The 17,204-nt window shown below is 39.3% G+C and overlaps 2 protein-coding genes across 2 annotated transcripts in view; one reads left to right on the forward strand and one right to left on the reverse strand.

Annotated features, from left to right (window-relative positions):
* Positions 1-12: 12 nt before the first annotated feature.
* Positions 13-1,767, reverse strand: LOC6732644. Its single transcript, XM_016174436.3, is given in 5 exon segments — positions 13-884; positions 886-1,066; positions 1,069-1,150; positions 1,215-1,286; positions 1,352-1,767. Coding segments are annotated over 5 exon segments (561 nt in total). The 5' UTR covers positions 1,511-1,767; the 3' UTR covers positions 13-817.
* Positions 1,768-2,356: 589 nt separating this feature from the next.
* LOC6732645 (insulin-like growth factor-binding protein complex acid labile subunit) overlaps positions 2,357-17,204 on the forward strand; it is a 49,243-nt gene continuing 34,395 nt past the window's right edge. The window contains exons 1-2 of the mRNA XM_016180319.3: positions 2,357-3,027; positions 17,006-17,052. The gene's annotated coding sequence lies outside the window, so the exon portion shown is untranslated. The remainder of the gene's footprint in view (positions 3,028-17,005; positions 17,053-17,204) is intronic.

The following is a 17,204-nucleotide window of genomic DNA, read 5'->3' on the forward strand; positions in this document are numbered from 1 at the left end:
GCTCAACACCGAATATATCCAACCTGGATTACGTCAATGTAAACATGGATGGACCAGCCTCCAGTTATTCGGTGTGCAGCCTCCTAAAGCCCATAAGGATGCAAATGTTGTCCTAGGTAAGGGTCTTGCCTAGAACAGCTGTTTGGGTCATCAGGGTTATTGCGCAGCCGCGATTCGAACGCGCAACTCGAACAAAAACATAGAATGTAGAGCATTGTGTCAGGTCATAGGTTGTTGGGGTAGGGATGGAACACACACCCCCTTTTATTATTCAATCTTTGAATGAAAATGAAACTGAATCTCCAATGCCTCCCGATGCCATGTTGTGTTTTGGATAAGCGCGATTTACAGCGCCGTGTCTGAGGTGTCCCTGAGTTTTTCTGAGGTGGTGATTCCACTTCATTTACATTCATATATGTGAGTGTGTGTGTGTGAGCTGGCCATTTCACTCTTATTTTGGCATCGCTTGCTCTGTTTTTCCGCGGAATTTATTGCGGTAGGTCGGAATTTTCATTGCTTGCCTTCCATTTTTCCGGGGTTTCCGGCGAGTATGAGTGTGTCCTTGCGCCATGTTTTATGGCCAAAGTTGTCTGCTGTATTTGAGTTTTAGTTTCTGAGCTGAAAGTTTTCGATTGCATTGTGTTTCTTGAGTATGTTGCCTGGTATAAGATTTTGTTTGCGTTGTTATAATGGAGCAACAGTGTCTTTAGGTGTGAATATTGTGTTCCGGTCTTTCAAAGGTATATGCCACAAGTCTAGCAGTGGTATTTACAACCATTGTATTTTGAATGGGGTATGCTTTCTGCCATATCAAGTCTTACAAGAAAATACGATGGAATTTGGGCTCATCAACTCCGCACAATGGGCATATCCTCCCCATGTCTCACAATGCACGCTTTCCAGAAAATGTGGCCACAATTGGTGGACACTGGTTGCTTCTCGCGGACATCTTCCAGGCACACAGGGCAGTTGTAGGGCATGACGGATTTCGTGGACTCTGATTTGATCCGTTTGTTAGGAGGAGGATTCTCGTTAGAATCTGAGTTATATCCCATTGATGTTGATGTTCGTTGGAGCTCATGTTGCTATCGGAGCTACTGCTGGTTTCACTAGACTCTGTGTAGCTGGAATACTCCATTGAACGCCGGAACTGCACAATAAAGTTCTATTAAAACCTATGGATTCCGGATCGAGATAAACGAACAAGAACTTACCATGTATGGGTCGATAGATCTGGGGCTGCTTAAAGAGTCCGAGTCTCCGTAATACTCCTTTGGAACCCGTCCCTATTAAATGAAGTTATAATATAAGCAATGAATTTTGGCTGGATCTGGCTAGAGCCATAACTTACAGGGGAACAGCTCCGTAAGTAGGAACTAAATCCGGAGGGCCCGATTACGGGAATAGGCCCGGTGTTATGGATTTGCTGTGATACTCCATAATTTTCCATTGGAAGTCCCGCCTGTTCCATAAAGTGTATAACCAATGGATTCTGGTGCTGGGTGAACATGAACTTAGCAGGGAACTTTGGCGAGGGGTCAAATTTGAGCCGTATCTTAATTCTCTGTTTTTTAAGGTTCAAGTTTTTAACTTTTTACAAATTCAGATTGACCCGTTTCCTTGCTTTTTCTTCACGAATTCAATTCTCTTCACAAGAAGCTGTTTGAACATTCGTAGAGTAAAAGGGTATACTAGATTAGTTGAAACACGTAGAAGGAATTTCCATTTGATTAAGATAAAAAACCAAGTCGATCAGGCTATGTTCGTCTGTCTATCCGTCCGTATGAAAGACATAGAATAGGCGCAAGTTTGTTACCCTGGTTACTATGCCCACTCTAACCACAAAGCACCCAAAACTGTCATGACCACACTTTTGAACCATTTTTCGAAATTTTTTTCATAATTTTATTAGTCTTGTAAATTTCTATCGATTTGCCAAAAACTTTTTGCAACGCCCACTTTAACGCCCTAAAGCTGCCAAAACCGGTCATGCCCACACCTTGGAACAATTTTTAAATGTTTTCTTATTTTATTCCCCAATATCCATCGATACCCCAGTAAAATGATGAATTTTCGCATTCCCACTAGCTGAGTAAGGGATATCTAAAGGTCAGTGATCTCTACAATATCACTCTCTCTCGTTTGCATCTTAAATGCTAACATAAAATTAAATAATATGCTAAAGATAGTAGTAACTCCCTGCAAAGAATGAAATTCAAAGATCGAAAGTCCGGACTCAACAACATAGAATTCCCGAAGTCACACACGAACTTGCAACATGTTGCAAGTGCCGCTCGGATTGTCTCGAGCCGTTGGAAGCTCCAGTCGCGTTCTCGACTTCCGATTTAACTTTCAGCGCGCTTTCGGCCGACTTCAGTGTACGTTTGGCTCGCGCAGAGTGCGGATTGCAGTTCGATTCGGCTTAATCAGCCCAGTGCTTTTAGCGTAGTTCATCCGTAGGATTACTCTGCCGCAGATCTGGCCGATAAGACTTGGCAGCACATCAGGACCCAATCCTGTAGGCCCTAACCCTAACTAAATTATCGGGCGAGTTAATTGGCAGCCCGAGAGTTGCGAAAGTCGTAATGACGGTGCCATTCATCTGGCATTTAGCTCGATTCCCGTTCGCCGATCGCTTTGCCGTGCTAAAGTCTGTAATATTTGGTTAGTGCGGGTTGCCAAAAAGTTAAACAGAACAGAAAGTACGGTTCATTTGCTAAATACACGGGGCCATTCAAATATCCCGACTCAATTTAAGAGTGTGTGTGGGCGTGTGTTTGTATGTGTGCGCTCAGTGAGTGAGATGTGTGGCAAGTTTCATTTATTGGCAGCCAGCAACTGATTTGAATATTCACTCGCACACTCATACCCGAAAGGATCTGTGCTGCCAAAATACTAGACCAGATTGTGGCTCCTGTGTCGCCCGTGCATAAGTGTGTGTGCAGCATGATTTATAGGTCCTGCAGCAGGCGTGATGTAAAGTGACAATTTCTGGTAATTTTCGATTTACATGCCGTTGTGCATTGGGTAAGTTTGACGAAGGATCCCTGGATTTTGTTTACTTTGTTTTTATAACATTACCTGGAATTAATTTTATGCGTAATTTAATGCGAAAAAGACGAGAAAGAGGTCAAACCTGAATCAGTAGCTTCCATAATAATAACTTTAAAATATCGCATTTAATAATAAATTTCAAACTGATATTTTTAGAAAAAAAAAGTTTTGCTGAGGCATATTTATTTTATTTATTTTTAAATTTACACGTGTCAGGTTAAAAAACTACGGATGGAAAACAATATTTATTTGCTCGTAATGAATAAATTTACTTAAACTTATCCACCGACTTTGGCCATTTTTTTAAATTAAATAATCAATTTTTGTACATATTTATAGTTATATAAATATGATCTCATTGCTAATAAATATGAATGTACATACCTATGTATATAATAATGAATCACGACAATCAGCATAGTTCTAGTAAAATACAACTACTAAAGGCATTTTATAAATCGATTTAAAAACTTTCCCACTGGCCACGAATATTGCTGTTTATTTTTCTTTTCAAGGCACACGAGTAGTTACCTCTGAGCAAAGATTGATTTACACCTGCTCGGATGTCTTGCCAATCAGAAACCGCAAGACAAACACTACCTGCGGACTCGCGAACATATCGGATCGCGTATACTTCCGCCCTTAGAGGGTTTCGCTTAAAACGGTTTCCGCGAAAACATTAACTTTCCTAGCAGCTGAAAATACGTACTTTAATAGCTGAGTAGAATAAATCAATGAGTAATTAAAGAGGTGTTATCGATTTTGGGCTCCTGTCGCTCGAGCATAAATTAGGGCCAATAAATATCGCGACATTAGGGAAATTTTATTGGTTTTGGATGGCCAAAGATGATATTAATGGGTGCCATTAATATTTAATCCTCGACAACAGGTTTCACCAGCGTTAAGGACACAGAGTACGCCAAAGAAATAAAACCATCCATCCCATTATTTGGCAGAAGGAGAATTGAAAACTTTTGCAAACAGCACCTGTGTCTAAGGAATTTTTAATAAAATCTCCCGAAAAAGTGGTAAACTCAACAAAGCCATTCGTCATGCTCAAGTAACTTGGGTTTTCGACTTTTAGGGTTTTTCCCTTTCGTATGCTTTTTCTTGCTGGTCAGCGAACCAGTTTGGCATCATAATTATGCAACCAGGCATGCAGCTGAGGACACTGTCGGCTGCCAAAGGGTTGAAAGGAACCCTTTCTTTCTTTATACATATAAATTTGGGTCACTTACGGCCGAAGCAAATTGTAATTAAAATATGTATTTTCCATGCAGCCATATAATAACAATTCACTTTTAATTTTAATCATTAAATCCCAAAAAAACACATTTATTTTGAACAAAGCGAAACTCTTTTTTCACTTTCGCGACGGCCTTGACGGGGTTAAAGAGTCCTGACTGTGGAAAATAATCATCATCAGCCGCAGGATTTCAAACCACCATCATTATCGTCTGCTGGTCTGGTTTGCATAATTTCATACATAAACTGTCGCTTTTTGTGCGCATAATCTGCAGCTTTGAGGACAAAAAAAAAAAATAGGCAAAAAATGTTAAATAAAACGCAGTGTCGGCGGAAAGGTGTCATATACTCCAAAAATTGGGTGTTCTAAATGTTCGAGAAATGAAGCGCTGAAAAGTTGGTCGCGTTACGCATCCGCCATGTTGCGCGGCGCCAAGTGGTGAGGATTACGCCGGGGTGCCCATATAGTTAATGACATGCAGCTGCTGTTTTACTTGCGGTTTCTGCCTGGAGCCCCCAGGAATCGTCAGTAAATTTTGCTGTCTGGTTCCCCTTCCGGACTAACTTATGAATTTTAAGGTGATTTGCATGTCGCAGGACCAAGTTCAGGAAACTTTGGGTTTGGGGGTCCTTTGGGAATTTGGGATGAGTGCCACGTCACATCGGGGACTTGTCAGCAAAGGGTTGATCGCATCATAAATCAAACGAACTGTTAGCCCAGTTCGCAATCAAAATCATTCTGCGGTCTGCAGCATTTGTTCCTCAGAACGTGGTAATTAATCATCGAAAGTAATTGGTTTTCTGTTTTGATTTGACATTTGAAAAATTGCAGCTGTGACAATTCAATCCCAGTTCCAGTTTATTTGCCTAGCGCCATTTACTTCGATGCTTTTTCACTGCACAATGCTGCAAAACAAGCGCAAAAGTTTATTTTCCTTTGGTTTTGGCCGAAGTGAAATGGTGACCTATGCAAATTTATGAATGCAAATTAAATATAAACGAACGCATAAATGCGGCTTAAAAATATTGCCATGCAATATTGGCGAACAATGGGATTAACTTGACAAAAAATGTCGGGAGTGTCCTTGAAGTCCATGTTTTTTGCACGGGTATTCATAGGCTAAATTGCCAATATGGCCGCAACCCTGGCTTTAATGGAATTATGTCGCTAATTTAATGATGGCAAATGGATTGTTTTGTCGCTGCTCTCACTGAGTTTGGTTTATGGACGCAACCGTTTATACAACTTTGCAAACAAACCGAATAAACTCAGAAATTAAACTAAGACGCAAATAAAGTTTGCGAGGCACAGTCGCGATGTTGGCACTTAAAACTTCTTGAATGCCAATCATACCCCAGCGAATTTCTCGACAATAAAAAATTATTTAAAAATCGTTAAAGTTTTTAAAGGGAATTATGCCCCAAAGAAGCAGAGATACTCTAAGCTGTGTGCTTCGTTTTGGTTGTGTGGCACTTCAAAAGAAATAAAACGAAGGCACAAAAATATCCCCACCAAAATACACACAAATTCTCGGTCTTCGGTGACTTTGTTTTGTTTGCCAAGTCTGAAAGTGGCTCTCGTGGTCCGTATTTGTGTTTTGTTTCAGTTTTTTCGGTGATGAGAGCCCCACTGCTAACTCAATAACACAATTTATGGTATTTTTTTCAAGTGGCGTCCTCGTCGGGAACAGAAGCATCGCACATCGCATGTGTTTGCTTTCATATTGAAGTTTATTTTACAATTTTATGATCATGAAATAAGTGGCGAATTAAAGAGTTGATGATTGAAATGCGTTTAATAACGCAGTTATTGGATTTTGAATTCAGAAAGATTTTTTAGTTAATTTAAGAGGCAATTCAAATTAATTTCCATTAGGTTTTTTTTTTAATTTCAGACATTTTCAGTAAACAAATTATTTTACCCAGGATATCTCGTATTCGAATGGAAATCACCATCCTTATTCCGTTGCCACCACGTGCTCCTTATATTTTACTTCTCAATTAAATACCACTTTGTTCGGAATGAATGCGCATTTTTGTTGCTGCTGCACATAAATATTTATGCGGGACTTAATCAAAGAAAAATGTTGGGTCTGAGGCTTAGGCCAGCTTTGGTCCTTTCAGCCTCTAGTCCTTTTCATTACGTCTGTTCTATTTGCGCCAGATCAACTCATTTCTGTTTATTTAAACATTAAATGTGCTTACATTTGATTAGCAGCCCAAGAGTTTAATTCCATATCAATGTGCTGGCAGAGAGCTCTTTTCGGCTGAAAACCATATAAAATTTATGTGTTTGCCTTGCTCTTAATTTGTTTGCATTTTTATATTATTTATTTTCGCCTGGCTTGTGTAAATTTCTCTTTTTGGTTTTGAGCTCATTACATTTCCTTTCGGGTTATGGGAGCTGTCTTTTATGTGGCCAGTCGCATTAAAATGCATGAAATGCGCAATTAAAAACGAGGACAAAGTCTCTTTGAAGATGGCAGCGGGATACCATTTCCTTTTAATTAAATATGTAAGGCCATTTCGCATTTAAGCACATATCGATGCTTAATTAAAAGCACTTTGTGTGTTCAGTCCATTACGCAAAAAAAAAGGTTTCATAATTTGATGAAAGGGGTGCTTGGGATCCAGCTCCCTTTTGGTTTGTGTATATTTTAAAGAGCCACTGCCACCGGGATTTCTGCTGTCGGCGCTTTTTTCCGCGGCTCAGCAGTGACAAGTGGCACTGAACTGTTGTCAGCTCGTTGTCCAAATGACAAATGGGTGCATTTGCCTCTTGCCGAGCAGCATCGCCATCGATATGGCATCGAAGTCGCGCCGCGCGGCAATAAAAATAAACTGTTTCGGCAACGAATCCGAAAACAAATCTCCTTTCGCCCAATCCTTGGAACTTGGGACCACACACCACGACGCAATGGGCAACCGAGTGTAAAAGTATGCGAATAGCTTGGCATTTTTATTTATATTCCGCGACCCGCCAAAAATTGTCAACATGGATCAATGTGGGGCGAAACTTTCAACTCGCTTTGTCATTGGCTTGTAGCCCGGTTATGTAAGCGTTGCCAAATAAACATAAAAAACACTGTATTGTAGCTTAAAGTATCATATTTCCCCTCATATTTATAATATTATCATCTGGATTATCGCCGGGATTCGCGTGTGAGTGTGTGTGCGAAACGACGAGGCGACAAATCAGGCGCTCAGAAATTGTGTTTCCAGTTCATTTCGCCGGCTATGAGGTTAAATGGATCAGGAACATAACAATTGCAGACATAATTGAGCCGTTAAAGAGGGTGTAGATGGGCAGATGGCATAGGCTTAGCTAAACCGCGCTTAAACGTTGCCATATGTAAAGCTAACTTAGTTAGGAACTTAGTTAGGGGAGTTGCAAAAAACTCTCCCCTGTGTATTTTGCACGGAAACTATACAATTTAAACCTGTTTGGTTGGATAAAAGTGTACAATTAGTTTTTTGCATTTTTATAAGCTTTATAAACTTTATAAAGAATAATGACTTTATATGGGTGACATTCAATAGCATACAAACAAATATATATCATTACATGTTCTTAAGCTTTAATTTTGTAAATAATACCTTTTCTAGATCACAACATTTTATTTTATTCCCGTATTATGCGCCATTTATTTTATTCAACTCTTATATCGCTTTGTTGAACGTGGGTGTTTGTCAAATGTTTTCACACCCGAAAGCTGGTGTCAGCGAATCCGTGTTTTACCAGCTGCTCGGTATTCAACTAAAAAGAGCCGTTTGCTGAATTTTCCCCCGAGGTCAGATATTTTTGGGATGCACCAAGTTAATTACAATGCCAAGAGCTCGCACAAAAAGCGAGACCCCAAAAGGATTCACCTACGTGGTTGCTCCTATATCAAGCATACGCAGAGTGTTCCCCGGCGAAAGCGGAAAAACCCAGTCGTGCTGCACTAATTGCTTGACAACATTTCGCCACACACGAGACAACAATAAAATTAAAACAACTCAAAGGGAGAGCTGTGCAGCGGACAACAGAAATATTATAGAACTCAATTTGCTAATTGCTATCAAAATAATGAAGTCTGCTTGCCGGTTGGGGTTCTTTGCTGATTGCAACCATCAAGTATCATTCGAGTAATTTGGAGTGCACTTGGCGAGCGGTTCTTCTGCTCGTTTCGGTGCCACTTGGGGTTGCCCCTTGTTGAGTTTTGCGAACTTGGCTATTTTTCAGCCCATTCTGGCTATTTTAAATAATAACTCTAAACGCAAGTGCCACACAGTTTCAGAGAAAGAGATTTTTAAACTGATATTTTTAATATATATGTAGCACCAAAAGGGTAAATCAATAAAGATTCTTTTGTAATTTATAACTAAGCTGGAGAAAAATAATATTTGATATTTGCATAGAATAATTATTTGTTTAGCTGGATTTTTAGTCTACAAAGCTTCATTTGTTTTCTTAAAGTGCAACATTTAGCATCACTGACTTACAGCTACATATAAAGAAAAAATTACGAAGAAACAAAAGACTAGTTGAACGGGTGAAATGACGATGGTGGCAAAGTTTGTTGCTCACGAGTCAAACAAATAAAAGTTCAGCTTCAGTTCAGTGGAAAGTTCAACCCATCCCTACGATTCTTGAGGTGTTTTGTCAGAACTTTTTGTTCTCTGCATGCGCTGCTATGCCACAATGCTCCCTCTCCGTAGAAGAAACTTTTCAGTTATCCTTGCTTATTCTTCGTCCATTTATGTCTTGTTAGTAGTTTATATGCTCCGCTCTATATTTACTTATTTTTTCCTACCAACTTTTCTAAACTGCTTGCTAACTAAGCTTTATTTTGTTTGCCGAGCATCCCAGTGGTAGGAAGCCTTTAAGCGCCTCCACTGCCAAGCGGTTAACCCGTTCCTGATTAATTTCCACTACTCAACAAAACTGGGCTTTGTTTGCGGAAGTTGGAAGTTGGCAGTGAAGGATATATTTCACCGCGTGTTTCAGTGAAGAGTGTAGGGTGCACTTGTGGCAGGAGAAATAATTAACTTGGCGTACGTACATTGTGATCGTGGTTTTGTTGAACTTTAATCTAAAGCCCATGACAGGAAACGGATTATATTTCTGTTAAAAAATATTATAGCCCTACAAAATGCTTAAAAGTGCGGAAATTATAAACTATCCTAAAGTTTTCGAAAACATTATCATCCGATAATTTATAGTTTGTTAGTAAAACAAATACTTTTCCAGTGGCATAGACATTTTGCCTTCGACTGTAAATTTAAAATAAATGAGCCACATTAACTTTTTCTGTTTGGGAAGCTCGTAAAAAATGTACCCCCGAAAATCACATGTAAATTGAATGTCAGCCAGTTGCCGACGCCTGCTAATTTGATCTAAATTCACGCACTCATTTACTTAAAATATGCGTAATGACAATTTGATTAGGGTAATTTGATGTTGATCTTCAGCGGCGCGTTGCCAAATCCAGAACATCGTCGGAAATTCAGCAAGGATATCAAGGACAACAAGGCTGAGTGTCGTGTAATCATTTTGGAGGCAATTTGGTGATGGTTGTGAGCCGTTTATGTTAAATTAATATGCAGAAACAACGGCAGCTAGGCAAATTGCGGCAATAAATTAGATGCTGACTGGAATGAAAATGAAAATGTTTCCTTCGGCTCGTTTCAGCCGCAAGAAGTGAACGGAAAGTTGTCTCCAACTTATGAACAATTTTCTTGGATCCCGTTCCAAATTCCAGCAAAAGTTACACGTTTAATGCGAAAACTCTTTTCGTACTTTGAATAATTGCACGTTTTTGGGAGCCTATTCGGTGGCCAAAAATTTAACTGCCTTGAATGTCCTGCGGCTGCCGCTGCCTACGTGTCCTGGCGTCTTAAGAAGTCAGACCCAAATCAGTTTGCCAGTTGGCCCACGAAAAATATCGTCTGGCTACCTAATTTTCATTAAGACATTTTTCACCCACTAACCACCCTCAAAGTTATTCAATTTCAGTTTCCAACCAGGCTCGTGCTAAATTTGGCAAGAATTTTTCATGTCCTTAATTTGGTTCAGTAAATATTACATGCACTTGGCTGGCAAGGAGAAAAGGCAGAGTAAATTAAGAGCTGGAATTGAATTAATTACGTGGAACATTAAGCTGTATATCTATCAAGTGTACGTTTCTCTGAAGTATTTAAATGCGAGTCAACATGATAAACTATACACGCACTGTGATATTTAAGAAAACCAAAGAAGAAAAATTATAATTAGCAATAAAGATAGAAAAGATTTGAACAACTTTTTGAAAACTTGCGAGTGCTTTCGAATTCCCGTATTTCATTGAGTAATTTTCTTCCAAATATTTCTGTGCAGTCCCCATATGCGTTAACATTTTTAGCTTATTTATTTAGGGACTCGTAATCATGTAAAACTAATAGACCTCTTCTTTCTGTGGAATCCAGTAAAAATCACACTTTGGCTACTGTGAAATCCCACAAACATGAACCATACAAAAAACCGGAGAAAGCCACAAAGGACCTAAAGCAGAGTTTTCCAGCCCAGACGAAAACTCAAAAAACACAATACATTTTATAAAGTATACACACACTCACTCAGGCATTCTTGATATGTGTGTGTGTGAGTTCGCATTGTTACAAATGGCGAACTGAAAATACAATTTGAGGCAAGTGTAGCGAAAATATTGTGGTAAATACTTTAAATTTAATGCAAGTGCCGGCAGAGGAAAAGCCAGCTCCTTGTTGTATTTGTTTACTGAGGTGTGAGGAAATGGATAAAGAGCGAAAGAGAGAGGTGGCTGGAAAAGCGTCTTTTCACCCAGAAGTGTTTCGGCAATATTTTCATAATTAATGGCACGTGCACTGAGTGGACGAGTCCATCAAGGATATAATTACAATTTGAGGTGTAACGTGCCAACAATGTGGTCAGCACAATTAAATATAAATAAAGCCTGGTCGGTCGCAATGTGTGTAGCCCCGATTGCGGTTATTAAACAAAAGGCTTTTGCCATCACTGAGCTATTTCTTTGCTGTGGTTTCCAAGGAGATTAGGCTCAGATTGATGGGAAATTGACTAAAACAAGGAGTCCACTCAGAAAGTTAAGAGCAAAAACTCAAAAATAAAGTAAATATAAAGTTATAGGTACCGCTTGGTCTTCAGATATATTATTAATCTGCCATTAACATTTTTCTCTCGAAAACTTTTCGCTTTTCATTTCGCCTAAGCTTTAAGCAATTACAATACAGAATTATGAAAATTTCATAATTTGCTTAAATGGCCAGCAGCATTAAGAGGGGATACTTTCCACTCGCCACCAAAAAATTCCTCCTACAAACCGCAGGAAAAAAAAGGAAAAACAAAAACGTCCGGAGCAACCGCAAGGACGAAAGGAGGGAGCAAAGAAGGAGGTCCTGCCGTCGCTTATCTATGGGCATAAGCTATGAGGGCTGGGGCCAGAAGCTGCTCAGCATTAAAACGTGTTCAGTGTCACGTTGGACAAGGTTCCTTTCCCATTCCTCGCCTTTTACTGGCCTTAAAGCCAGATTGGGAGTATTTAAAATGGCAAAATAAAATGTTAACGTGCTAAAGGGAATACATTAACACATATTCACAATTAAGGACTTCTTGCGGAGCGCACAGGCGAGGCTCCCCAATGCTCTTACGAGCAATGGACTGACTGACATCCAGATAGACACTCAAAGGCGGCATCCCAGGATCCAATTCACTCCAAGGCCAGTTCATACAAAATTAAACACGAGTGGAGAGAAATCTCATGTTCCGGCTTCCGTAATGCACGGTCGAAGAACTGACCGCAAATATCGGACCCAATCCCGATACGGCACCGGAAGAAAAAATGTTTATTATTGTTATTAATTTGTGAATTAATGTGTCTTATTTCGAAGTAAGTTACATTGTTATGTGTTATATAAACATAAAAAATATGTTCGACCCCACTTATTCAAAATTTTTAAACTATTTAAATAATATATAGCGCTGAAACATAATGTTGATGATATGTTAAACATTTAGTCTGAGAAGCAATTCGTTTTAATGAGTTGGATTCTGAAATCAGTTCCTCTCCCTAGTAGATCTCATGTTTTCTGTGCACTTCTGAGGGCGATGAGGCGTATATGAGGGGCTGTCAGCCAAGGAGTCTGCCCAACTGGGCCACAAAACCTTTATGGCTGCCCATGCACACACTGGCATACCGAAGTGTGCGGGTGCAATGTGTGTGTGCATGTGGCTCTGCGTGTGTATGGGTGCTTGTGGCTCTCAAGTGCAGCAGGGACATACTTGGCTAGCCTTCCCTGGAATCGTGGCTAAGCTAAAACCTCACAGAAGTCCTCTTCGTAACTTCGGCCTGCCCCTTTACGCATTGTTAATTTTTTATGGTCCAAACGAAAATTTTCACTCAAGATTTATGAGGCAGCCGACAAAGTGCTCGAGTGCACAGCACCAAAGCCGGAAAATTTCGACCAGGAAAACGAAACTGCGCTACACCAAAGTTAATGCGAATTAGGCACTGCAGTAGGCTAGACTAGTCTGCGAATTTCGGCTGAGAGAGTTTCAGACTTTTATTTCAAAAAATTAATGTTTCTTAATAAAAGCATTAAAGTTTTTTATTTATTTCATAAAATTGTTTTCCTAAGCAGCTCACAATTTAATACTCTCGGTTTTTAAGCTACTAATTCTCATAATTAAATTCTAACATAAATGGCATTTAATTTTTTAATTATTGCTGTGCCAAATATTTACGTGCCCTAAATCATTTTGCGGCATCGCTGTCCTTGACTCCTTGGCAACACTTCAAAAATTTAATTCTTTGGACATTTTTGGCCGCGTTGTTTGCCATCCTTTGCTCACCGCACTCACCACAAGTGCTAAATTTCCAAGAAACCCGTACAGAAGGAAAACAGAATTTGCCAGGAACTGAATTCAATTAATGTTGAAAATCGTTGCCGCTGCGGAGACCAAAAATCAAAGATTGCCATACATTTGATGTGGGGACCACACGTCGGACTCGAATTTCAACTTAATATCGATTAGCCGACCCGTTGACCACAAAAGTTTACCGGCAGACGAGCTTTGGTACAATATTTATGTAGACCAAATCGCATCGAAGCCATTCATTTCAGTTAGTTAGCACTTTCTAATTCATTTCTGACCCAAATACCCAGACACTTTTTGGCTCGATCTCGTTGATATTTTCCCTTTGACTGCCTTTGCTGGCAACCAGAGATGCTGGCAAAAATCTGCATAGAATGAAAAAAAGTATTGAATTTAATTTAAGGAAAGTGAGTTGTGGCCGAGATGTGCTAACATTTTCGCAACAGTTGAAATATGCAATCAATTTCTGTTTAAGGCTTCAGCTGTCTGGCTGCGGAGTAATCCATAACACGCATCGATCGAAGGGCTCTTGCTAAATATTAGCAACTTTTTGCTGCGGAAAATTGAATTTGGTGCGCCGGCAGACGAGCTTGATAGATTGCCCGGGGTTTTGGAGTTGCGCAAGGTGTAAAATACCCCTGCGCCGTGGATCTGTCGGACCTTTTCAATTACTAATTTTAATTATCCCAGCCGGGGGCAAAATTCCACTGCGCTGGACAAGAACAGACACAAAATGCACAAAACTTCTGGCTCGCAGAGCTCTGTGGTGCATATTCACATTCACAGTTGGCTTTTGTTCGATTGTTTGTTTGCGGAAATTGAGCGCTGAATTTTGGGGAAACTTATATTTGGGTCACACAAACAAGCAAGCAAAATTGGTTTGGGAGTCATTTGTAATAGATACCATATATCAAAATTGAATTTCATGGGAAGTCGCTGATTAGCATTTGATTTGCATGTTTGCCCGCCACTCCGTAAATTCAACAGTTTCAGTTTTTTATAACGCTTGAAAGCGCATATTTAATTAAATACCTAATAGATTGTAAAAATATATATTAGTCGAATAAAACAAACAAGGCAAATGGTTTATTAAACGGCATTATCATTTGGCTGTCATTCAATTTGCATATCGTTGTTGTACAAATAATCGTACATTTTTATAAAAGGCATATCGCAGAATTATCTAAATATTTTAACTTTTTTGTTTTAAAGAAAATAGGTCACAATGAAATTATTTAAAGCTAGATTATAAATTAACTTTAAATAACTTCATTGTGACTTATTTTCTGATTGGAAAGACTCAAAATATGTCACTTTTAATAGCTGGTAAGATTCATTTGACCCAGTTTCGTTTGTATCAAATCTATTGCTAATTTTGATGCATACGGTGTTCTTCGGTGAACTTTTTCGATTTTGTTTGTTTTTAAGTGCACAACATATTTGCACAAGCTCGAAAATCCATTTCAATTTCAGACTATTAGCGTCTCCTATTGAAAGTGCCTAGTGAGAGGCAAAAAAAAGTTTTGTTTTCACGCCTCGGCATTAAAAGAAAACAGTTGGCCCAAAAAAAAAGCGAGAAAGAATCACCAAAAGTTTTCAAGTTTTGTCTGCAGTGCCCCCATTCTTCCTTTTTGCTCCTGGCCTTTATTTTTCAGTTTTTCCCGGCGTAGCCATTTTTCAACTTTGACTGTTTTTTTGTGGTATCTTTGTTTGTTTGTTTGGCGGCGAAAAATTAAAGAAAAATAGCAGCTAATGAAATAGAAATAAGCGAACGTTGATACCAAAAATCGAAATGTGGCCAGCATACATATGTGAGTTCTTCGCATGTCAATGTGCCTTTGATAAGTAGACCTAATCGGCTGAGAGTGGAACTTCTGCTGCAGAAACTTTTAAACTGCTCGACAATTAGTCACAAAAGTGTTTGAAATGCAGGAATATTTTGAATAAAGCGAAGCTTTCAATTTGCTAAAGTAATCCCTGTAGTACTACAATATTTGCACCAACTTTCTGTGGCACAGACCCTTCGGACGTTTCGCTTTTAAGATTTTAAATAAAATCTCTAATCTGGTTAAAACTTTTGACCACATAAGTATGCAGCAGTTTTGACTTTTGCATTTCGTCCCAAAAACCACAAGTCGCCCCTCCATTCGCTCTCCCAGTACGCACTGTTATTTAATTTAATTAAAAATATCTCTTTCCGAGCTTCCTGTTTGCCAAAAAGTTTGCACTGCCTGGTGAAAAAAATATGACTAACGATGTGCCGGAGTGGGCCACGCCCTCTTTCAGGGGCGGCAGACACGCCCCACTTCTAAGTCCTCTAAGCCAACTAACAGGAATCCTGGAGGACGGACTCACAGTATCCACGTGCCATCGCTCGCTTTTGTTGTTGCCACAGTGGGTCATGTGGGTCAAGTGGTTAGTTGGTCAAGTGGAGGGCAGTGGGGGTCCCATGGTCCGATGGTGCTATGGTGTGGTCTCCGTTGTCCTCGCACTAGTTAAGTGGCTTTTAATGAAAGTTAGCATACGTTTAAGTGCAACTTGTTGTCGGGAGTCATGTTGCGGAGGCCGGAACTCAAATCATCGAGCAATTTTAACTAGACCAAATTGAAAGCCAGTGGTTTGAGCGGCTCGCTGGAAAATTAAAAGTCATTTCCCAGGTGCATTACGTTTTATTCCTAACTTTAATTGTCTTGGTCCTGAGGTGGCCGCTTCCGCGTTTTTATTTATTTTTAATTTATTGTGCCCAATTTATGATCAAAGGGAAGGTCGTCCATTCTATTCGCGTCCTTTGCACTGCATTTTTTCAATATACAATACTTATATTCAGTTCTTTTGTTTATTCTGTAACCTTCGGGTTTTTTTTTGCGAGCTGTAAGCTTTGCTTTGGCTTTTCGTGCTTTCGTTTGCGGCACTTTTTTACTTCATTTCCTGACCCCCGTGCTTCCTGATCGGAATTCTGTATTTCCGGTACGTCCATTACGAATTTTAAATGCAATTCAGTTTTGTTGTCTTTTTGCCTTTATTTTTGGCAACAGTGCACAGTATTTTGCAGCTTTGATGTCCCGAAAAAGATGAATACAACTAACGTTTCCAAATTGATCCGGTTATTTAAAAAAAATTTTTTTAAAGCTCAAAACGAAAATTTCCCTAACAAATTTTCAGTATCATTTTAAATAGATGATAAAATTTTAAAAATGTAGTTAGCAATATTTGGTAAATAACTCTAAATATAGGATATTATTTTTCTATATGAACAATAGATAACACTGAACTATTTTTCATGATCGTCTCTCCCAATTCAATCCTTACCTTCTTCCAAATTAATTTGTTTTAATTTGGCATCTTTACACCACATTTAATAAACCCAGTCAGATTGCTATCTGCAACATTTGTCTTTCCTTCACCGTTGTGGTCAGGGTTTTCCGGCTTTTCTGCTCCCTTTTCCCCAGAGTCACCGAATTCCCTACAGACATTTGGGGCTGCTTAGCATGCCTGTCGCCTAGCCTCAACGCTCAGTGATTTTAATTAACATTTCTGATTTTGCGGCTCACCAAGACCCCACCTCAAACTCTCCGAGTATATGTATATATGTATGTATGTGTGTCTTTATTAGCACACCTGTGTACTGGTTACACGCCGATCCTTTTCCCACGTGATTTTGGCCTCAACTTTGCCAGCACAACTAATTGAATTGCTACTTGCTTAATTAAGTAGAGAGATAACTTGCCCCTGATTAAGATTTTGTCAACATTAAATACGCTTAATTCGCCTTGATTAATGCATATTAATCAACATATATTCAACTTTATATTGCAGACAGACGACGACCAAGTTGAAAGTTCAATAAACCCACACAGAAGAGGGTAAGTTTCTGTCGCAAATATTTGATTTTCCCCAACTTGTTTTGACTTTCGTGACAGATTTCAGTGCTTTGACAGTTGCACTCATTCTGTGCCATTTATCATACTATCACATCTAGAGAGAAAAAAATTCCCTTTTCATAAATTTATTTCGC

This window comes from Drosophila simulans, chromosome 2L (assembly GCF_016746395.2).
Source record: "Drosophila simulans strain w501 chromosome 2L, Prin_Dsim_3.1, whole genome shotgun sequence".
Classification (NCBI taxonomy): domain Eukaryota; kingdom Metazoa; phylum Arthropoda; class Insecta; order Diptera; family Drosophilidae; genus Drosophila; species Drosophila simulans.